The 25,583-nt window shown below is 34.5% G+C and overlaps 1 protein-coding gene across 1 annotated transcript; it reads left to right on the top strand.

Annotated features, from left to right (window-relative positions):
* On the top strand, positions 1-25,045 carry LOTGIDRAFT_121665 (hypothetical protein; the record flags this gene model as incomplete). Its single annotated transcript, XM_009059106.1, has 3 exons — positions 1-309; positions 14,938-15,202; positions 24,378-25,045. The coding sequence occupies 3 exons, from the start codon at positions 1-3 to the stop codon at positions 25,043-25,045; spliced, it is 1,242 nt and encodes a 413-aa protein (XP_009057354.1).
* Between the last annotated feature and the right edge of the window lie 538 nt (positions 25,046-25,583).

The following is a 25,583-nucleotide window of genomic DNA, read 5'->3' as shown; positions in this document are numbered from 1 at the left end:
ATGAAGTTGTTTTTTTCCTTCCAATCTGTGTGTTCTTGGACATTTATCTTCCTTTTCATTACGTCACTGACACACGCCTGTGGACCTGGACGAGGTTCTGGTAGTCGCAGACGTCCACGGAAACGCACACCTTTAGTTTTCAAACAACACGTACCAAACGTTTCGGAAAATACCCTCGGTGCTAGTGGTATAAGTGATGGGAAAATACGAAGAAACAGTGAAAAATTCAAAAATCTTGTGAAAAATGAAAATCCTGACATTGTTTTTAAAAATGAAGAAGGCGATGGTTCGGATTATTTAATGTCAAGGGTGAGTAGATTTTTTAAATATTTTGGTGGAATTTTCACCCATTTTCATTCAATATTGTTGGCCTATCTTTATTTCAGACAGGTAATATTCATCTGTATATCATGAAATAAAATTTACAGAACTGTCAAAAGTGACAGGGAAGTTACAGAAGGGAACGTTTTGGGGGATAATGGATTCTAAACACTATGTGGCAATATTCGGTTTGAAACTTGCAGAAATATTCGGCGCTTTCCAGACATATCACTCAATATATTTCATACTTTCTCTTCCCTTTTTGTGGAATTTCCTCTGAAATTATTGAATATCTTTCTTTATAAGGATCTTGATATTTTGAAACATTGGAGCGTATTAAGAAAAGACTTATTTCGAAGGTAAACCTCTGTCGTCTCGTGTCCGCCCGTTGTAATGTAAAGGATTTTTACACAAAATTGGACTTTTTTGGTGCTGGGAATTCTGAATTGTCGTTGTATCCCTGTAATTCTTGAACCGTTATATCACAAATTTTTACCAGTATCTTATCTAATATTTTTTGGAATATATACCTACGAGACATATCAAATATTAGGATCTAATATGTAAAGGAAGACCAATTTGATGGCTTAAAAGTCTTTTTTAAACCATATTTTATTCACATGGATCGTGGTGCAGGCTTTCGACAATATAACCCCTCTCCTAATACAAAAATTTGGTATGTACAATATGAATATAATATAGAGATGATAATCATACATAAATTACACGGATATTAAGGTTTTTGTTTTGGACATGCTTTCGCAAGCGATCTTGTCCAAATTCATGCATCTTTTCTGATTTCATTTTTCAGTAGAGATATATCTTCTTGGGTCCATCCATTGTTAGGCACTGGTTTTTCGGAATTCTTTGGCAACGTCTGAGACCATGTCATTTGCATTAGTCCTTTCTAATCGTATGTTTTGATTGTTATATTTATGAGAAATATTGAGTATATCAGTCAGTTACTAAGTAATACAGGTATTTCAATCTATTAGGTTTTGACTAATAAGACATTATCAATGTCAATTACTCTCCCGAAATTTATTACCTGATAAAAACTACATTATAATTGCTTCACGATAATTTATCATAATATTTTTTGTTGAAAAAATATTCATTCATAATTTTTTTTTCTATTCAAGGATTTTTATTCACTATCAGTTTAATCTACGATTTTTTTTCTTTTTATTTATAATAAAACAAGATTATGCTTGTCATGACCGAATTTAAATATTTTTCCTATTCGTATCTTGTGTTTGTATTATTCAATTGCCGAAATAAATGATAACCTGAGCACAAATTTGCTAACACATGTATTATTTAACTGACTGACTGATTGAACAAACGATTCTACTGATGAAAAAAAAATGATTTCTTTTAACTGAAAAATAATTTCTAACCCAATAAACGATTCTTACTGGGGAAAAATATTTTCAAGTGCCTGAAAAATGATTCTTACTGCACAAATGATTTTTACTGATTGAAAAAATGATTTCCAATGACTGAAAATTGATCTCCTCGACTAAAAATATTCTGAAGAATGCAAAAATTATTTCGAATAGCTTTTCCACAATTGAGTCTTACTGATGGAAAAACGATTCGTATAGACAAAAAAAGGAATAGAAAATTCACTTGAAAATGTCAATGGTAAATTATTTTGGTAAAATCTATGCAAGGATTTTAACTTAAGTACTTATTTTTGAAACAATTGTAACATATGAGTCGTTTTCCATGAATATAGCAAATTCTTCCGAACATCGAATTCCAAACCAAGTTACGCCCAAAATATTCCGACCTTAACTTCGAAGATTCTGAGTAAGTATTTTTAAAGTTTCTAAGGCTCAGCTTTTCCATGCATCCACTTGGCATAAAAAAGATAGAAAAACGTAGGGACCATATGTATTGACCCCTATTTTAAAACCCCATCTCAACTGAAACGTATCTCGAGATATACCTGTATAATAAATCATCCAATTTATTTTCTTTCTTATCTTGACTTAAGATAAATTTCACTCCTTTTATGACAGTCGAATTTTATTACATATCATTTATCATAGAGTCTTTTAGCTCATGTAGTAGGGTGACTGTGACGGGGTGTGATAGGGAGGTATGCGTGGACTTAGCTTACACTTTTCAAGTACCTATGTCGTGATTGCAGATTGTCCGCCGTTAAAGCATTTACGTAAATCAAGCTTACACTTATCACGTACCTTTGTCATGATTATATTTTCCTGGTTCCAAACCTCGACATTATGTCCTGGTACCTTTGGTAGGTCTTTTATGCACCTTTCAAGGTATTGGCTTAACCTTGTGAGTTGTTTCTCAAATTAGCGAAATGCTTTCAAATGCAATAGTATGTAATAGTTTGACTCTTTTCTGCCCAATTGTAAGATATTAGTACCGGCAGACAAATTGTCAACTGAGCTGAAAAGCATTACACATGAGCCAAATTTTTATTAAAAAGTGTACAAAAGCACATATCAAAAATGCTAATGTGGGATCCGTTTGAGCAGCACATGTACTGAGTTTTCCCGCTGCTGACAGAGACAAAACACCAGAGGCCCTGTGATTGATTTTTTTAGAGTAAATATTGTATCTCCGAGAAAGTGAATGTATGATCTGTCCCCTATGGGTCATTATACAATATTCGTGTTACAGTTTACTTTAGATAATTTCAATCTATATAATTATCTTGGACTGTTGACCTTAACTTTCACCGATTATCAAAAACATGGCAAATATCGTCACAACTTCATTCAGGCACTTATTGACGTCATTACGTAACAATTCTAAGGCTCAATTGAGGCGTTACGTGACTGAACAAATCACGGCCCGAGACGTTACGTCACCTCAATCTTGATAATACGTCGTTTTATCTAGGACAATGAATACATGCTAATGAATAGACAAAATGAACAGCAAATTAAATCAATTTGATCTTTATTCATTGAATTTGCATTTAACGAAGCGTGCGACTAGCGTAGTAATTTAATGTTAACGTAAACCCAGATGCAATGATATCATTTAGTTATACATTAATATTATGAAAAATGTATCGATTAAATACTATTTACAATTATATTGAAGAACAAAGGCATAATGACGTCTCCTTGTCTTACCCCTCTTTCGTACTTGAAAAAGAGAAATTCGGTGTTACAAAGGTCCAATCGGTATCATTTTACGCTATTTCAACGTGGTGATATTATTCTCAGTTATAAATTGAAAAACCAAGGGAAATATAAATTACATTTATACCGATTTTCCGAATATTGAAGGACCTAATTCTTCGTCATCAAAGACATTATTAACTGTATGAAATGAAAATCTTGATAGATTCAATTAAACAATAACCTGCTAAAATTTGAAAAAAAAGGCAAATTCAGATCGCCAATTTTGGCAAAGTGAATCGAAGTCGACTTTTTAATTTTATGATCACAATATCATAGTTTAACAATTTTTAACTAGTTAATCTTTTTCATGATCCTTGCATGTAGATTTCTAATACGATACCTTTATGATCAAAAATTTTATCAAAGGTTTCTTTGACCCTTGACCTATGAACCACGTGCTAATTAATAAATATAGATTTTATTAAGATTTTAATTGAGCTGTGAACAAACAAATGAAACGCCAATACCTTCTTACTAGTCTTTGTTCTGTCGATATATAATATTTAATTGCATATAAAAGGACAATATTAGTCGAAAACGGTAACAAATTTACCAAGGATATCGCATTTCACGAGCGAGATAACGAAGCCAAGCTACCATTTTATAGAAAGTCACACTCCAATGTTAAATTTCCCTACATAAAATTTTATGTTTGATGAAAAAGGGGAAGTTTTATATGTAGGGTGTAATATCACAATTTATATCTGCACTCTTTCGTTTGAAATTTTCGGTGTGATTCGTCGAGTAGACGACTAGACCTGAGCCTTGCTAGTAATAAAAGTCTGAAAGGCTGACTTGGAAAAGCGTCTGGTCATTCGAATCGGACAATAGGCCGTTTTCGGACTGATTTTCGTAATTTATCGTATTCGAAAAATAATCATGGTCACGTTTGTGCAGATTATATAAATAAACCTCCAAACTATATGTGTGTTGCTTCGTTATGTTTTTTTTAAAGAACGATTTTTGCTATATTCGTTCTACAGAATTTAGCTTGGGCCAATATTGTTCATGACAATTTTCATCTTGCTGGTTATAAAGAATAGACATTTATAAGAATTGAAGTTGGTGATTTATGATATTAGTGTGATTTATGAATTGTTTATTTTTATATAAACCTGTCGATAACGACCAGCTGTAAATATCAACCATTGATATATCACGATTTGATAACAATATTTACTTTCCCTTTACCTTCAATGGTTCAAGACTATCAATGATATACTTTGAATTCATATAAAAATTTCGATTTGAAATCATTGTCCAATGTGTTGAATTGATCGGCATGAAATTGTTGATGTCGAAATCTCATTTTTCTACATAAATATAATAACTTAGGAGATATCGTTGTACCGGAAGTCACTATATCATGTCGTTAACCTAGTTGCCGCATTTTGTTTCGTTTTGAATAAAATAAGAGTACACGCCGTAATATACTATACTTAACGAACGAAAATTAAGATATGATCATAATGTAATTTTGAAATAAATAGTATTTCTTCCAAAAAAAAAACTTGGTCAATGAAATATTTTGAAAAATTCTAAGGGAAACTTTGTCTTTTTCTCAAAAATATGTACCATAAGAAAAGTACTTTTAGACCTTTGTTGAAAAAAACTTAGTTTAAAATAACCTATATACACCAAATGAATTCATCAATTTCTTTGGTTAACAAAACTGTTCTCTACGTGTTCAACACATTCCGAAATCGGGATGTTTTCAAGGTTATAAGACCAATTTAGATGTTTCTGCAGAGATAGCATTTAGTGTGGATCTCAAACAAAGAACTTAATATTTTTGACAATTACTTAATAAAGAGAATACGTGTGAATTAGGTTTAAAAAATTAAACTTTACATTATTCAAAAGGTAATTAAAACCACGCAATTTCAAAAGCAACAAATAAATTTCCTATAAAAATTTTCTAACATATTTGTGATATCAGTCATAAAAAACGTAATGAAAAATTGAATAATTTATTTTTTAAAAAAGCAGACTGTAGGGCCGTTATAAAGCCATAAACTGTCGTATTGAATTCTTTACCGCTGTCTGTAAGGTTTTTAAGATAACATAATCACATCTAAAGTTTGTTTTAAAGTCGTAAGACACTCTTAGTATTTCCTTTGCGATTTCTAGGAACTCCAGGTTTAATTAATCGAAGCACTGCTCCACACAAACGCCCCACACCTTTCCTCAAAAAATCTTATTCTCGCTATAGAACCTGGTGTTTAGTCTGAAATATTGTCGATTACTGCCCAAAACATGTTGATTCGGGAGAGAGAGAGTGTTGCTCAGTTTAAAATTTCAAAGTTGATTTCGTTTGTGAAATGTCAACTGAATTTTATCTCAAGTTTCAAATTTTATTTTACTTTTTCCTATTTTTACTTGAGTAAGATGTAATATTTTTCTTCGATTTTCCAAATTGCAAACCGACATTCAATGGTCCGTCTAAATGAATATTTGTTTTAAAAACTTAGTTGAATTTTGTCACAAACGTTACGTTTAAAATTTCCGAGTCAGTCTAGAATGACAAAAATTTACAAACCTGTTTTGCTCAGAACATGGTGATAATAATCAATTTGTGTCATCATTTAGAGTTAAATGTTCTACAAGCACATTACTAACATTCATTCACACCGTGGTTAAATAACAAAGGTTTCAAAAGAACACCCTGCTTTACGCCTTGGTTGGTTTGTGTTAAATTGTATATGAACAAAATACTTGATCCACTTTACAATAGGATTAGCATGTTTCAGATAATTATTTTCTTTTAAATCGTATAAAGACTTGCTAATTTGAAACATTAAGATAACATCTCTGTAGATGGTAATATCGGATTCCTAATGACGTCATGGTCATAATTTCTCATTTAGCAGAGATCTATGAATGAAATATGACAAAACTATTTAGAAATTCAAGTATAATGTATTCAAGACGCACATGATTTAATTATTAGGTTAATTGTCTTTAAATTGCTTGTTAATTTGCATTAATCTGATAGCTTTTATTGTACTCCGAGTACAGTATAGGCTGCCTATAAAAACCCAATTTAATTTTCCGTTTACCTGTTTGAAAATATGTTGAACATTTCCCTGCTGAGATATATATTTTATATGGTGAATACAATGCTCTTACATTCACGGTTCTTCTTTTCTTCATTTTACAAGAAGTTTTCATGCGCCTCCCCCTCCCCATATTAGCCTCTTGATCTATTTTGCATGTTACTATATGATTAGTTTTGCTATTGAGATCTCCGACGAATATTAATTTGTTTGAAAGAACGCTAAGGTGGCAGTGGATACGTTTGAGCTAAAATATATCAGAATATCCATAGATATCCCATTTATTCGAGTCTGATTTAAGCCATAAAGGTATAGAGAAGCAGAGAAGCAGACCGCTGCTTTTTTCTGTGATGTAACAGAATACAGCAGGAACACATATGGTTGAGATAGAATTATATTGATATTGTCATATAGGAACGTGTACATCGTCCTATCATTTTGTATCATGGTATTGAACAAGATCATTTGCAATTTTTCAGTTTTGTAATTTCCATGTTAGGTATAATGCAATTATGGAAGGGCAGTATGGAAAATTTGATTATTTAGAGTTTATATAATACTTTTTTGTGGCAAGATATTTTAAGTTTGGATTATGTACACATTTCTCATTTGAGCATCTAATTTTCTCAGCTCTATTTGCAAACCAGACTGCTCCTTGCATTATGAATTTGCAATGCTATATTTGTTTTCATATATTTGCTATACGAACTGTGATTTAGTTATATTATGAATGATTTATTAGAATTTTTATAATCGTCGGGTCATATTCAGTACACCATTCTTTCAGAAATTATGATCTCTTCAAACCACTGTCTTTCTAAAGAAATCTCAGTGGTCTCGATGAATTTGTAAGTACAATGTCAAATTGACTTGTGCAACGTGGAAAGTTCTCGTTCATGACACCTCGGGTAACCTCTTGTATTGTGTAAATTCATTATGTCTTGTACACAAGTCTCAAGAGGGCTAGAAAGTGGCATATATTGATAGGGTTCAATATGATTAATCACCGCCTACATCGCTTTCAATCTATTTTACATTCAATTAAATATTGTTTACTGGTCGAATTGGATATGATCAGGAATAGCTTTAATTGCGCTTTTCTGGAAAGAATTCGTCTAAGGACAGCTTTGACTATTACATGTGTAATATGCCAACAGCAAAAAATCTGATTGAAAACTGTTCAACTCCCTTTGAATTGGCTTCTGATATCTTTCAGCTAAGCAGGACAACTTGCCCTTTTTTGGCAGGATGTCTCAAAACTGTAGGTACATAATTAATGTGACAACAGAAGACAAAATATGAGGGAAAGAAACTTCGTCTTCGAAAAGAAAATGCCTTCATTAAAAATAACACAAAAATTAGCGCCAACATGCTAATGAACCGGTTCACGCATACGTCCGTGATTTGCTTAATAACTGAGTCACTCTCTCCCCCGCACAGGCCATGTTGTTCCTTTCCGATTTTTCCATTGATATTCCTCTCGGGGGCAATGCTAGTACGATTCTGTGAATGTGTGAATTGTGAATCAGATATCTTTCTTTGATTATTGTTAAATCAACGACGTAGTTGATGTGTCATTGTTTTAAGTATCTGGTAAATTGCAATTTCAGTCATGAATACCATGTTTGCGGAACCAATCCTTTTCTATTATCTCTGAAATTTGTCATAAACAGAGGATACTTACGTTTATAATAAAGATTTTATCTTTGTGTTCCCCAAACTGAGTGATGATTGGTTTCAAGATTTGCTTTGTTTGTCACGAAGGAAGTGGAAAATATCATCACACGCTTCCTGACCAGGATAATTCCGATAGAACCCTAAATCTTAATGCTGAACTGCCCTGTGGTCTTTGCTCACCATTCTATCTGTTCTTTGCAGTCACTTAATGAAACATTTGAAATTTTCCAACAAAACTTGAATAAGTATATTACTCAGACTTTCGGGGTGTGTGAACTTCAGCCCACTCTAGCGAATTATATGAGCCCGTGTCTGAAGTTCCCAAGTACTTATTTTTCTTGTCTGCATATTGAGACATTTCCAGATTGTTTGTCGTAAGAAATATTTGGAAAAAGAAAAAAAGCAAGGAAAATTTCCCGACTGTTAAAATATGACAATTGCTATTCTTGATTTGAGACTAAAGTTTTGTTTTGTCTTTTTACAGCCAACTGAAATATTGCAGAGGTTATAGTGTCGAGGAAGTTCTTGACGCACCGCCATTTTTCTTTTAGTCGTACACGTCATTTGATTGACAGCTCTGCTTGACGTCGATTCACACGTTTCTGCGAATGAAACCAATCAAAAAGACTAAATATCAAAAGCCGTGGCCTTTTGTTCACAACTATCTATTTAATATATCATAGTTTTGTCAGATATGAAATTTAGTCTTTAACCTCGCGGCCATTTTGATATTGTAGGATTTGGTAAGAAGGTGCTAATTGTCCAACGTTTCAACTGTAATTATTTACACTGTAGACATGCTCTGGCATGTTGATGTTCACTCCATCGCAAAAACGTTCAGTCAGTCAATTGAAAATGAGATTGGATAATATGTTGATGGAATGGCATTGAAACAAATCCAGTGTATGGCAAAAAGTGACGAAATTTGGTTACAGGATGTAAACAGCAGTTTGAAATTGAGACGCAAATTCCCCAAATTAATATGCCTTCAAATTATCTTAATACTAGCACATCTTCCTTAGAAATACCTTAAGGGGGCAATAAATTACTAAACTTTCATTCGTGTGTATGTAGTTCAAGATCAAGACATAAACATGCTAATATCGCCCTATAATTGTTCCCTTGTTAATGAATTTTAATTAACCGCTTCATATTCAAATCTGTAAAGGCTTTTCTTAATCACCCTTGACCTCTTAACTTAAACAAAATGGCGTAGAAATAAACATGGCGGCATTTAAGGAGTTAATTGACCGGAAATAGTGAATAAAGCTCTCTACGCAAGGAGGTAAATTTGACTATAAATTTCGACTTTGGAAACATCAACAAACATTCAAATTGTAGTAAGGGTTTATTTGTGCAGCTACTTTCGCGTGTAAATGCAATCATATTACACAAAAAGGGCCATACTCAAAGGCACTACTGTATTTGCCAATCTTTGTGGAGGGAAGCATTGCTTTGATTTTGGTTGAGTTCAGAATAAATGAAATAGCCTAAAATGTTAGTCATTATTCAATGACAAAGAAATAAAATACACTGGTTTTTATTTGGTAACCAAATCGGCAACCTTCATTGACATGTTTTTATTACAACATAATAGCCCTTTTTTACAAAACAAATACGGCCCTTTGTCGCTCGTCTGTACTTAAATAGAGGCAGAATTGACTTTTGGTAATTTAATTCCCGTAATCTCGTCTGCTGAACAAATTATTGAATTATTCCCCTTTGCTGAAACCACTCGAATTAAAATCAACTTTAAATTTTTCATCATTATTCGTGTATGTGTTATTGGATAGAATTACCGTTAAGTAAATAAATTGACGAGTACCCCCTTACTCTTCTTGTTAGACTGTCAAACTTTCCCCTTTATTTCATACATTTATATAGAATGGGACATATTTTTATTTGTTCGTCGTTTTCATTACCAACACATAGGCCTGTATGTTTCGAAAAAGACTATATTTAAGGGTAAAAGCATTTTTTTCGAAATGCCATATAATACTATATACTATCGCACAATACCATTTGGCTTGTCGTCATAATTTGATATCTTTCTTTAAAAGGTAACAGTCGGCATTTTCGGGGATTGATTTGTGGTCTTGAATGTGCTTTAATAGTCTCAAGAAGTACTAAAACGCACAAAAATCGCATAATCCCTTCAAATATACCTCAAACTAGAAATTTCACTGTCTATTTCCATATAATGTGTTTTTATATATGACATAATTTATAGTTTCACTAAAATTCGAGTCGAATTTTTAACTTTCAAACATGAATAATTATGGATCACAACAAAATTTTAGAATGACAGAACTCAACGACAATTGTAAGAATGACTGATCACAACAACAGCCGCAAATTTAGAATAAATGTCCACGACAATTTTAGAATTTATGACCACAACAACAGCCGCAATTTTAGAATGTAACATCACAACAAAATTTTAGAATGATAGAACTCAACGATATATTAGAATGACAGACCACTATACGACAATTTTAAGAATGACCAGTCACAACAACAACTGCAATTTCATAATGACTGATTACAATAACAATCACAACGTTAGAATGAAAGATCACCACGACAATTTAAGATTGTATGATTATAAATTGTAGATTCATTGCAAGTTAAGATCATGATTAATAGATGTTATTAAAAGTAAATTGTTGAAAAAGCTATAAGAGAAATGTCTAAAATCATCTGGAATCTGCATAGTTATTTTAAACATTTAGAGCTTTCGGTGCGATGTATTATTTTTATATGCATTATAAGCGTAAGGTACGTATCCGAATAATTAGCTTAGGTCAAAGTCAGTTATAAGCTATAACTATTGTATATTAAAGGTGTATGTGACACGCCCCCAGTTTATGTAGACTTTTTCTAGATCATATTTCCCACAGGCACTTGAGGTAAAGTGGTTTACCTGCCCAGATAAATAATAATGAACACGTAATGAATAGAGGTAAATATAACAACATTCCACCGATTCTAGAAAGTGAAGGTATCTGGCTTGAAGAATATTAGTTCTTTATTATTCTCTTGATGCTTGAGTAATTGTGAGAAGCCTTTAATAATGTATATTATTATAATGTATATTATTTCGAGGCACTAACGGAACTAACTGGCGGAAAAAGTCTTTTCTTTGCTCTGGATGATCTAACAAGCACTGCCACGATTTTTAAATCGTTCTGGAAAGAAATGTCATCCCGTCACAGTACTTGCAAAAATGTGGTGCAAATATTCAATGCACATTTGAGCCTTGACATTGATAATCGTCTTACTTGCTTGCCCCTCCAGCAGTCAAGCCTCTCTTCGGGTCTGCAGCATAGACAAATGTGCAATCCGAAAAAAAACATTTTCGAAGTTAGTGCATCAGTATCTCTGATACAGATACTTTTATTCCTAGTAAAATTTATATAGACGTCTTAAACCAGAGTTTGTATCTAAGACAAGCCTATGATTAAAGTGTGTTTAATCAAGTTATGATATTGACTGGGGAAAGTAGAGTATTATAGATCCAGGGCTATATAATATCGCTGACCAGTGTAACACTGCTATAACCCCTCGTACTCCTTGTTGACATACCAAATAGAACTCACGTTACTCTCTTAAAGTTACTCGCCACTCTGTTTCAAATTACTCACAAATTTTCAACTTGGTAATGGCAGTGGCGGATTTTGGACTTGTTGGGCTCTAGGCAAACGGACGGTAGAGGGCCTAATTTCTCATTTTAGGTTGGGTGCATGGTGTGATTACATTTTTATGGCAGGAAGTTTGCGATTTTTTTTTTCAGGAACAGATCAATCAGCTCATCAGAATCAGTCGTATGTACGATATCGGCATTCATCACCATTAGGCTCAAACAATTTAGTCGATTCTCACACATCACGCTCCTAGTTGAACAATTTTCGATGGGCCTGAGGAAATTTCTTAACTGTTTGATAATTTTTACTGTTAAAAATTTGTCATCGGCCAAATTTTCCATGGGCCGAAAGGCAACTGCCTAGTTTGCCTTATAGGTTAATCCGCCTCTTGGTAGTGGAATTGATGCAGCTTGTTATATTTTCAAATTATATGCACATTAGAGTGAAGAGAGCTATCTTTATCTGACTACGGTTTTTTTTATCGTCAGTTTTGTCATAGATGCAGTTGTTACCCCTTGTGAAATATGTGTCCAAAGGCAATGGAAGATTTATTTACCCGACATCTTTTTGTCTCGTAGATGTAACTATACGAGTGTTTCTCCATTTTCACTGTTTTCAAAGAGGAAATCTCGAATCATCATTGGTAATTATTTGATTTTTAACGAAACGCTTTCACCAGTTTATGTCAGTCTACAAAAATGATTGCATCTGAAATTCCAGAAAAAGTGTTAACTCTGGAGAAGAAAGCGAAACTTTCATAGACGAATCCATCAAATGTCCGCTGTTACCAGTAGTTGTAGACAAAGTCTTGAGAATATAACAGGATATCCTAGTATGGGTACGGTTTTTTCTGGTTTTCTCAAAGACCCTTCAACCAATGTCACACGACCTGATTTGTTTTCGCAAACCTTTCGAACAACCTGCTCATTTGTACTTTTACAAAATCATTACCCCAGAAAGCAGCTTTATAAAATTACTAGTGCTTGACAGTGACTTGAGAGTGGGTAAAGATACCAACCAACCGCACCGACAAAAAAGTAATAGCGCAATATTTTACTCCCGGTTGACCTTTTAGTTGATCAGTTGGGATTTTATACCCACCAGTGACTTGGCAATCTTTGTATATTGAAAAGGATTGCAGGTAACGTGCCTTTAAAAGTCCATAAGTTGAGTCATCGTATTTAAAGAGAATTGATGTCTAAATAAAACTGCTATAAAGACTGTAGAGAGAAGAGATATTGAATAATGATTATACGATGAAGTGTTTGTTTTAGTATGATACTGGCGAGACATTTTTAATATCACTAACAAATTATAAGATAGAGCGCGGTAGTTACAGATCATAACCCTGGGTCAGTCTTATATTAACACTAGTAATAGGATTTCAACATTATATCAACACCAATGATTCCATCTACTATCGATTCCTATTCAGCTCTGAGAGATCTTGAGAGTCTTTCTTTTAGAAATCTTGGTTCTCAAAACAGTGTGTCAATCATGCCGCGCCCAAGTTTGTCCAATCTACAAGAAAGTGGTATCAAATTGTGACGTGGGTCTATCTACTACCAAGATGACATTATCAATGTGACTCAACGTTGATTCTGATGACATATTTCGAAATATCAGGAAATGGGGTACCCTAACAGATTTGCTTTATGAGACAACTAATGGCTGGCAATACGATGTATTTTGAAATATGGGGCATTGTTTTCCCGACAGAAGTCTAAAAATATTGTTGGGGATCTTTAGCGTGCCCAAGTCTGGGGCACAGAAAGACATAGAAAACAAGGTGTATGCAAATGCTTCACTAATTTAAAAAACAAAAGCCCACTGGCTTGATGTTGATCATAAATCTGATAGAGAACTGGGATTGAGTTTCTGTGGTCACGGCGGCCTAGGATTTCCAGCAACCAGACCACTGTATACTCTAATGATTGATAGTGAAAGAAGGAATTTAAAAACAATCGAGACGAGACAAACTGTAAGAATGAAATCTTCTTGATCAAGTTAACAAGTCTAATCGGACAGTAAATCAAATAAAAAGCAAGGAAAGGCAACTCGTGTAATAATTCATTGATTTTCGGTTGTCGTAATCAGACCTCTTATTCACAAATTATTACATAAGATCATTGACCCAATCATAAAACGTGTTAAAAAGATCAGTGAACCAATCAAATTAAGCGTTATAATTCTGTCTAGACCTATTATTTCAGCCTCGTTTAGCAGATCAACGTAACCTTGTGGTTAGACTGTGGTTTACAGGATTTAGATCATCTTTTCTAGAATCAAACCTGTCCTTGTCTGTTGTACTCTACGAATATCAATGGCGTTGTTTTTATATGAAGAATCTGGATTCTTTTGAGTAAAAATATAAGGGGGGAAGGGGAAACTAGTGGTAGAGATGTAGTAGCTTCTAATTTTCCTCTGGCCTCAACCCGAATCAAGACTACTTATACACTTTGTCATCTTAAAGGGATTGTAAAGAGGTTTTCTAAACTTTTTTTGTGTATCGGGGACACTGATAGCATCTAACTAACGCATTTTTTTACTTCGATAGATGGTAACTGCATAGATAATAGTAGCTGCTCATGACGTAATAAAACGCGTTAGTTTCAGTGGAATTGCAAAAACCACAGACGTCGGAGTGACAATTGGAATGGTGCAAATTGATACTATCAGTGTCCCCGATACACATAAAAAATTTAGAAAACCTCTTAACAATCCCTTTAAAAGATGTCGAACTAATAAATTTGACTTTTTTTTTCAACCAAACGTTATTAGCTAAATTGATAACATTAATACGACCGAATTTTACCTATTTCGACCATGATACTCCTATGGGCTTCTGGTCGAAAGATGCTGGTCTCACGTCTTGTGCCCTTGCACAAGTCCTTTTGCTCATTGGGCACTCATGGGCCAAGATTGATCATTACCACTAATCAGTTGCAAGAAATCTCAAAATTGTTATCCGTGATTGGTGTTACTTTTTTTTTGTTCATTATTTAATAGTTCTTCTTCTTTCCTTTTTGTCTAACGAGAATTAAAACAAAATATTGTTCTATATTCCAGAGGTGTCAAGATAAACTGAACTCACTGGCTGTCAGCGTGATGAATAACTGGAAAGATGTACGATTACGTGTTACAGAAGCCTGGGACGATTCGCCCAACTCACATGCTAAAGATTCCTTACATTATGAAGGAAGAGCTGTAGATATTACAACTTCGGATCGAGATAGATCCAAGTATGGTATGTTAGCTAGGCTGGCTGTCGAGGCTGGGTTTGATTGGGTGTATTATGAATCACGTGGTCATATCCATTGTTCTGTTAAATCAGGTAAGAGCTACATTTTATTTTAATACAAATCTACCCTTTTAGATTAATAAATTTTGGTCTTTTCAAATTTCCCCATGGTGCAGTAACAGATTTTACTCTTGTAGAATTTCTGTTGGGTCATAACTTAAAATATACCCAATGATCCCGTACTATGTGGTTTTTAAGGTGAATTGAGACTGGATCGGTTCTTTTACTTAACAGAAAATATGATCAAATTCCATTTAACTTAGCCTTGTGAATTTGAAGCAATCTCCTCCACTCTCATAGTAGTTTGGTAACCAAGCTTCCGATCGCCAAAGATCTTCAGTGCACCTTCCTGAGTCTGATCTTTGTAAAGGTGGATCTATTTATAGCCTGTGCGACAAAAATGTTCAGAATGCTGAGTGGTTTTAGGTAAGAACTGTGAAGTTCAAACGGTGCTGGAAATGTGACGCTATTTTACCTGCTTGACACAGGTGTGTCTTTAACACTAACTCTACTCGTTAGATGTCGCTTTAGCGCGTGATAGCACCACTGTCGGCAGTGAATAAGAAACTGTTTGGTGATTGGATGATAATGGATGTTATTAAACATGGGATTAGGCGGCCATTATGATAGTTTCTGTACGGGTCAGGCTGGTGACCTCCGCTACAATTAGTATATTGACAGACTAGATCAGATTTCAAACCCCAACTTGACTAATAAGAATTATTCAAAAGATATTTGATGGGGTGTGTTTATTTCGTACTGTCGACTTGAGTTTGTTTAAGATCCGATATCTGTTAAATATAAACAGTAAAAGAAGAATAAAGAATATATTTTATATTTCTATTGAATTCGACCCACGTCGCCTCTCGTCCTCGGTAAACATTGCTCTATTAAATCTTCTTATTTGACTGATTTAGAAGGTGTTCTGCTCTACGCCTACCGACGTCCGCCCATTGATTTCTCACGCCGTCATTCTGAGGTTTCCATTCCAATAAACAATGAATATTATACAAAATATCACAATTTTATAACCTTTAATTTTCATAAAAATGAACTCATCAGAATGTTCATATTCATATCAGAATGTTTATGCGCTGGAAATACTATTTTCGTCTTATTGCTAACGTAACCAGTCGATGAAACTTGTGCATTTACTGCTTCAACGGGATTCAAACGGATTCTAGCTAGATCTCCATGGAGTTCATTGATCAATTTATTTTCTAAAAGCAAGTAACGTTCGGCCCTAAGATAGTTTTTGTGTACCATAAAACCGTTGGCATTTTACAATACATGTACTAAAGGACACAACGAAGACTCTGCTTTTCAGTTCATATTAAAGGGGAACAGTCGGCATTTTCGGGGATCGATTTGGGTCTTTATTGTGCTTTCTTAAGAGATACTAAAACGCACGAAAATCGCATAATCCCTTCAAATATACCCCAAACTCTTTTCTATATTTGGCTCAACCTTCAAACGTGAATAATTATGGATACACATGGATTTGAAGGCTCAAATTTCGACGATGAGCTATGAACACTATTACTGATTATGTAAGCTACAAATTCCTGTTTCTGAAACTAAGGTATGATTGGTCGAACGGATATACAACTTTACCAAAAGACAGTGTATATGAGTTTCTCGTGTCCAACACAATACAACTGCGGTATTTGTCCCATTCGACATATGTAGTGAAACTTGCCTAGAAATGTTTTGAAAAAATGTTACGACTAACAAACACGAAGAAAATGTAGAATAATGTAAAATATGGCGTGTAATTAAAATTGTCGCCATAATGACGGGTGTACATAACAATTCTAATGCTGTAACATGCTTGTGTTAAATACCCAACCAAATGTCATCTATTTCACATTTATTTGATTATGCTCGTGTAGAAACTCACCGTGATTTGTACTGTTTTACATTGTAAACCGGTCGTATAACAGTAAATACTTAAATTTGAATGAATATGCATCTTTGATTTGAAATAACAAGTCGGCTTGGATTATCGAGAATGTTGGTCCATAGTGTCATTTGATGCTACCTTTTTGCATGATTTTGAAAAATCAGATGCTTATCAACTATTGAGATTTTGATCTATTTTCTTGTTTCATGAGCCTTGGGTTCCATTCAGGTGGTGATGAGTAATAAATTAGATACCATGTGCCTGGTTAAAATCCACAAAAATGTCCACCTTGCAGTTGCGTGAGGGGGCGAGCAGGGGCCACATTTTGGGGGAGGGGACACTGCCTCTTTGCCCACTGCATGACGATATGCTCATAAGCTCAATCAGCAAACTAAAAGACGGATATGACACGCCGTTCCATTGCTAACTTGATTCAAATTCCGACGTTCTTACTTACCGAACACTTTGTTGATTATCAGTTCGGCTTCATTTTCCAATCATCGTAATCATGGATCGTTTAAATGTAAGCTCGGAATGTAATGTGGTCACAAATAGTTCAAGTCAGACTCATTGACTGGAAATCATACCCACGCTACTTGCGATACAATTTTTTCGTGAGTGAGAAAATGCCATAATTTGGCGTTTATGATGGTCTAAATATAGAACAAAAGCACGCGAATGTCGTGCAGTATTTAAGTTTGATTGAAACATCAAAGTTGACAGAAATTTGAATCTTTTATTAGTAAAACAGAATAAGATAAAGGTAAATAATATGAAATAAAAGTTGGAGATAAAACTAATTAGTCTACACACCTTAATCTAATCTTTGTATCAATACCGGGAAACCCCCCCCCAAACCGCATCTTAGGTAAACTTAATCCGAATAACGAACTTACAAGTTCCTGCTGCGAAAATAATATCACAGTAACGCTATTAATGTGATGGTATCTCTGAACGTGATGTCGTGTTTTTGAAAAAGAGGGAACAGATCAAATGCATGAATCCACGAGTACCAAATTTCGAAAATAGCAGCCTACCAGAGTTTCGCTTTATGCCAGTCTCTGAATATTTCGTGTCCTTGAACGTGGTGGGGAAGGGGGCTTGTATCGCTAGCAGTACCCACCAAAGAGTACCTGAATGCGATATTGATAGCCTAATGACTTATTAAGTTCGTTAATGTGATGTCGTATCGCGAAGGGGATGGTGTTCCCATCTACACCCTTACTAGCTCGCAGCACCCATGATACGAAAAGAATTTGCTTCTTCAAGCCAATCGGCTGAATTTCCATTTCTGGGACAGATTGCCCCATGCAAGTATTTGTGTGGATAAGAACAATACACTGATATGTATACTGAATATAGTTTTAACCAAGAAGAATCCAATAGATCCTAAGTACAGAATCATATTTTTCTCAAAGGAATAATGCCAATCGATTATATTGGAACCATTTTCAGGAAGAATCAATATTGTATTTCACATCACGCCATGTGACAATAAAACAACCCATTGTAGAGGAAATACAAGATATATTAATATTTGTAATAAAGGTATTGTTTCTGGTAATAGTCAGAGTTTCAACCAACAAAGTTTGCCAATATTTCCTTATGATCAAAATTAGTCAAAATTTTGTTAAAATAGTTTTTTAGTCTATTATATTTGTATCGAGTATTGTAGATTTAGAGTCCGGTATCAACGGTTCCCATTTTACGCATATAACTAGAACCCTCTTTAAATCTTTAAAAAAATATATTATGCGCCTATGTCATTGCAATACCAAATGTCAGCATCGGTAAACAGACTTGCTGCGTCACGAGTAGACTGACTGGCCTCGTCACGAGTAAACTGACTGACCGCGACATCGGTAAACTGACTGATCGCGACATCGGTAAACTGACTGACCGCGACATCGGTAAACTGACTGGTCGCGACACCGGTAAACTGACTGATGCCAAATTGTCACCCAAAACAATTTCGTGAAGAAATCCGTTTCATTCCTGTAAGTAAACGTCCTACTTTTCTGCATCCATAGGGCTAATGAAGACGAATAACTGTTGAAGTAATTGATATATACATGTATTCTTGTCCATGGCAGAATAGATCCCCTTTCATGAACTCACTGAAGCAATTGCAGTGGATATTTGAATTATTTGTAAATATCTCCAGGAGTATTAATTTCGATAACTTCTGTTTACATTTAATTGACTTTTATACCGTCTGTACTTATGACCCAGGCCAGTGCTTCTATAGAATAGTAAACCATATTAAACCTGATACAATGATATATTATACCATATGTGTTTTTTGAAAAGAAACATCCAAATATATTCCAAGACATTAAGCCTTTAATATAATTAGTTCCTAGACAGTTATTATACTAGTACTAATAGACGCTTAATTATCATAGATATCTATATAATTTACATAGTTCCACTTAGCACCTCTATTTCAAGAATAGTTTTTATTTTAATTTTTAATTTATCTTCAGAAATGATTTCATTAAAAATATGTTCTTTTTTTATGAAATAGACTTAACACGTTTCACCTAAAATATTGGATTTCAATTAACACAATTTATTGTTCAAAGGACACTGAAATAAATTTGAATATTGCCCCTTTTATGACAGTTATTTCTACAAATCACGGCGATTCTATTTCCACGTTGGACCATAAAAAAGTGATATTATCTCCGCGTTCAATTTTTCAAAATTGTTTCGAAACTGTTCTGTGTTCCATTCTTTCACAAAAATATCACACGACACTTTCAGTAGAAAAATAAATTGAGAAACGGTTTATGCATATTTTTGATACAAAATTCTCATCGATTAAAAGACCAACAACTGAAAATCATGGTTTCTTGATTAGACCGATAAATACTAGAAAGAAACGACAACGCCACAATATAATAATATATATAATCCATCATTATACAGAATCTATGAAATTCTTAAGAGCTCACAAATTGCAGAACAACCGTTATGTTCACCATAACGTCCTAATACGGTAAAAACTTTCATGAGGATTTTCCTTTTTTTTAAAGCGAAATTTTGTTCATTCGGCGTTATCACAAAGCACACATTTAGGTCGGAAAGGATCACTTCTTGCTAAATTATTAGTGAAATTCACTTTAGGCATTTAACACTAGCTTTAGGTATTGTATTGTTTAAGGGTTATCAACTAAGAGAGCTTATATGGAAAAATACAAAACTAACAATATTTCTTTAGCATTAATCTCTATTAAAGGTCGCTCTGTCTTTCTTTTGGAAGATATCTGATAGAATTTAATATAATATCAATTAGCGCCTTCTTATCGCCCTTAATCATCATATCAATATCCACTATAATAAGATAGAAACTTTTAGTGAATTATTATATTTAATTCAATTAGAGGTGATAATCACTGGCCTTTCATATCATAATGCACGTCATTTCCTTTTCAGTCAAGATAATACAACTTTGACACGTCTGACCCCAACTGCCAACGTTCACGTTCAAATTGGCGGGTAATTATTTGCTCTCGTCTGCAATTATCGCCTTTTCTACACAGGAAAGAAATTACATAACAAAAAGTTTATCTCAAACATTGAAAGAAATATTGGTATTTGTGTGTCGTTTTGTGTTTAGAAAACATGTTAACAGAGTTAGGTAACGATGAAAATAACGGACCGGGTCACTCCATTGTACTACCAATTTGAATGTATCCTAGCTATTCCGCCATTGTTAAATCAACTGTAACCTTTGTGATTGGATTAAACAATATTTCAATGTCTGGTTTACTTTTAAACTTTTGTCAAAAACGTCTTAGGCCTTTGAAACAGCCATATTTGTAGAAAATTATATATTCGGTTTATTGTCCTCACATTCCGTGATTTGTAACAACCACATTGATCAATAGCGTTGTACAAATGCTGGAATGTGTTTTATGGCTTGCTCAAAGAAAAAAAACTATTGTTTAGTCTGAATAGCATACTATTAGTATGCAGTTCCACGTAAAACACATGATAATTTAAACATCACAATTTTCAGAAATCCATTTATCAAGTTTTGATGAAACTTTTTATACACTTTATTGCCTGGAAGACTAGAAATGTCCGTGCGGGCCAATCTTGATAGTAATGTTATTGAAAAACCACTACCCAATTATAAAAAAAAATTGTAATATCGTTCGTATATGCGAGAAAATAAACCATGACATGTGGGTCTGTAACATTATGAATTGGCTGGCGTAAAGATCTAATCGTCAAATCTGAAAATGAACCCCAGAAACATTTTTAATTTTTTTTGATAGAATTACAATTAAAGACACCAAAAAGACATACAGGGGCATAATATCCAATATCTGTTTTTACATAGATCAAGAAAAATGAAATGAATGTAGCTACCTTTCTGCACCATGTGGGCTAATGGAGACGGTCAACGCCATGCAGGGGGGAAATTTTGCCAGGACAGCGGCATTAGCCTGCTCTTTTTCGATTTTCAACTGTCGATGGATCTTTAACGTCCGCAGTCTGAAGCACACGGGACCTCGGTTTATTGTCCCATCTGAACGACGAGACGCTTTTTCCATGCCAACCCCTTTAACTGACAGGGGAAACCGTGTTGAAAAATCCGAAGGTATTATCTCGACTTACGCCGGGATTGAACCCTGTGCCTTCAGGTTAGCGAACAAGAGTCTATCTCACCGTGACTCCCTCCGAATCAAGGACAAAATATTGTGTGACTACCTCACTGAATGACAAAAGATAAAAAATCAAAGATAACGCTTGGAAGGCTAGTTTTTGGGTGAAAACCTCGACAGATTTTAATGAGAGCGAGAGAAATTGTCAATTGTGTCTTGAATCAACATGATATTTCTACTAACTTGTTAAGTGTTAGTTTGTTTGGTCAATCAACAATTCCCAACTTTAGTCTTTGCCCTGTTTATTTGAGTTTTTGCCTCGAAAAACTTTAGGTCCGTGAAGTGTTTAGGAGGGGCACTTAACTTCTTTTTGTTTACATAAAACTTCATTGTCAAATTTCAACATTGTTTAGATTTTTGGAACGTTGTTAAAGGGACAGTGTGCCATTATGTGCCATTTTGGGGATTTGGGGTTTGGTGAGTCTTTAATATATGTAAATAGTCTTCAGAAGTATTAGAAATGTACGACAATTGCACAATTCCTTCAAAAATATCTCAAACTAGGAAATTCTTTTCCTATACTTCTATAGATGTCTTTTCTATAGGTGGAAGTGCCTCGGCTGTGATTGGCAACCAATCACCATTTTCTATAGTAATTTCTGTAGTTTTGGGAATAGCATGATTCGAAGGGTTGGAAATCAATAGTGGTTCTTGCTATGCCAAGTGCTTCATTTGGAAGCGAAATCCCCTTGATAAAACGAAGTAAACAGGCATAACACATTGCCATCTATGAAAGCTCTGACACAGGCAGTGCGGTTACATCTTAAAATGTGTACATGATCGGAGCTCTGCAACCCGCACCAAACGACACACAGATTTATTTAAATAACTTGAAATCACGAGAATGTGTCGTCACCTTCAAGTTCTCTTCAAAATCTAATTGACAAGAAGGAGGTACAAATTTGTCACCATGAGTCCTACTTTAGTAGGTCAGACGGTGCAGAACTCCAAAACGAGAAAGCGTGTTCTTTAAATGTGAAACGTATATACTGAAGACGCTTTAACGTATTTCGGTGCATTTCAACACCAAGATATAATCCGATGTTCACCCAAAGCTTTCTACCTGTTAACTCGACCTTTGAGCTCTTAAAAAGCAAATCAAACATAGTGAGGGGGTGCCAGGAGCTCGGGTTAATCTCTATTAGTTACCAGTTACATTCTACCTGAGCAGACGACTCTGATCTTTTCCAAATTCCGCCATTTTGTTTGACCTGACCTCTGGTCTAGTTGAATCGGTCAATTCAAGCTCAATTCATCTTCATGCATATGTCACGAAAACCTTTTCGACAGTCAATAATGATGTAGACAACATCGCCTATACTTTAGTTGACTTTCGTTTCGGGTAATTAGTACCGGTGTTTTACCAGCCACATTTTGTGTGAACCCGTTAAGTTTTTGAAAGTCACGAGTGCGGTGACTGGAAGATGAAACGTGAGAAATTCTTAGTGAAATACTGTATACATTTTGACGATGTCATGGGCGTGTTAAATACTTCTGTATACCCATATTATTGTTCCAAAAAATGTCTTCGAAGGTTGGAGCATTTAAACTACAGATCAAGCCCCATACATAGTTCTGCTGGAAAATATTTAATACAGCTTCCAAAACTGGATGAAATTTATTAGATTGTCACAACATCCACCTCCCCTAAATAAAGAAATTGAGAAATACATATTGAACATGGCAGTCTTTCATGGAAGATGTACGGTGTACGTTTTGAACTGCTCGATATGGTACAATAAACGAATCGTGTCCGAATTGTATCCGGACCCTTACTTCGTCCTACTTGGACTTGCTACTCGAAATTGTCATCAATCACGATCAATGTGTCCGATTTAATTTTCCTATTGTTAATTTTCCATCCATGTGTAGTAACATACCCTCAATCTCATATCTCATCCGCTATGCCAGCTGCTCGATTTATGAAGACTTTCTGGCCACAGGTCGAGTTTTGACTTTGAAATTGTTACTTGACACATAGAATTCAACATTTATAGGAAATTTTATGGTTTTTTGGATAAATGTAACAAATATGTTTCTTGTATCTTGGTTGATTTGTTTGATCAGGCATAAATTGATCTGATTGTATCTCATGAATTTGGCCTATACAGTAATGGCTATGGATTTGCACTTTTTTTTTTAACTTAATCGCCAATCCCGCACCGGACACCACACCTCGACCATTCTCTTCTAAGTACGAAAGAAGAATTTAATTGGATTTACAACCATGCACACACAGACTCTTACACCCCCTAGACATATTAACCACTGTTAAACGTGTGAAATTTCTGAAGTGTGTTATCATGTGCCTCACCTGATAAATCCCCAGGATATCAATAAATAGCTGAACAGTGTTTATGATCTAACAGACTTCATAAAGACCTAGTAAAAATACCATAAAATCATATCATAATATATTATACAAGACAGTGTGTTGTAAACTTAACATAAAACTTTTTCGAGAACTTAGTCAACTCCTAGTTTTCGGTTGAAACCATTTTTTATCAAACGATTCCAATTAAATAACTATCGAGCCTTTGTTTTATAAAGCCACCATTAGTCCATTCAAATCGGATGAGCAAAAATGGTGCACATTATTTTTTATCACTTATTTTTTTTTTATTTTCAGATTCGTCTGTTGCCATAAAAATTGGAGGATGTTTCCCGCCAACCGGAAGTGTACAAACTTTACATGGCTGGAAAACCATGGGCCAATTGACAGTCGGAGATAAAGTGTTGAGTATAAATAGTGCTGGACAATTGGAATATAGTCCTGTTATAGCGTTCATAGACAGAAATGACTTGGAGTTTGAGAAATATCTCACCCTTCATACAGAAGACGACACAGATATTACGTTAACGTCTAAGCATTTGATATACGCGTCAGGTACGAACAGTTCAAATTTCGAGTCGTATGACGTAGTGTATGCTGATGACATTATGGAAGGTGATCACGTGTTAATAACGTCATCGGAAAAGGGGGCCATAAGTCCCACTAGGGTTGTGACAATTAGTGAAAAAACATTACAAGGTGTTTACGCGCCATTAACTGTGAACGGTAATATTGTCGTTGACGGAGTTGTAGTTTCGTGTTATGCTGTCGTGTCCGACGCTAATTTAGCCCATGCTGTTTTCGCACCAATGAGAGGACTACATTATTTATCTCAATATGTACCTTGGTTCCTACACTCGACGCAACAGGAAAATGCACCTCAAAATGGTGTTCATTGGTACGCAAAAATGTTGTATAATATTGGTTCTACATTTCTAAATGAGAAAACGTTATATATTGCATGAAGAACAGAGAGAAAAAAACCTCGAGCTTTAAGCAAGCTTTAAAATGTTTCAAGCAAAAAGCTAGTCAGTATCGTCTGTTAAAAGTAGGCTAATCCTAGGACAAGAGGGTTATGTCCCCTTACTTCGTACCTCATGTTAAAGCTTTAATGTACTAACCAAAGGCCATGAATGAAAACTAAATTTCTCGAATGTGAGAAAAGGCATTTATGTGGTTTATTTTATATTAAGTTAGATGTACTTCAATTTCGATTGTTGAATTCGAATTTCGAATTGTGTGATTCTATTTCATAATGTTGACTTACATAATAAACTGTTCAATGATGATGGATGCCAAATGAAATGAAATTAAAGCGAATGCAACTTATAAAACGTTTACGATTTACGTGTTCGAAACGAACATAATAGATCATAGAATTCCGAACCGAATAGTGAAATTATTAAACAATCAAAATGAAATTGGAAAGGAGAAATGGAAAAAAGACTGTGTTTTAAATGTAAAATGTTTGTGATATTTGTTCATGTTTATTTATTCAGTTTG

Source organism: Lottia gigantea (genome assembly GCF_000327385.1).
Source record: "Lottia gigantea unplaced genomic scaffold LOTGIsca_37, whole genome shotgun sequence".
NCBI lineage: Eukaryota > Metazoa > Mollusca > Gastropoda > Lottiidae > Lottia > Lottia gigantea.
Note: the sequence above shows the minus strand (reverse complement) of the source record. Positions and strands in the feature narration are given on the sequence as shown.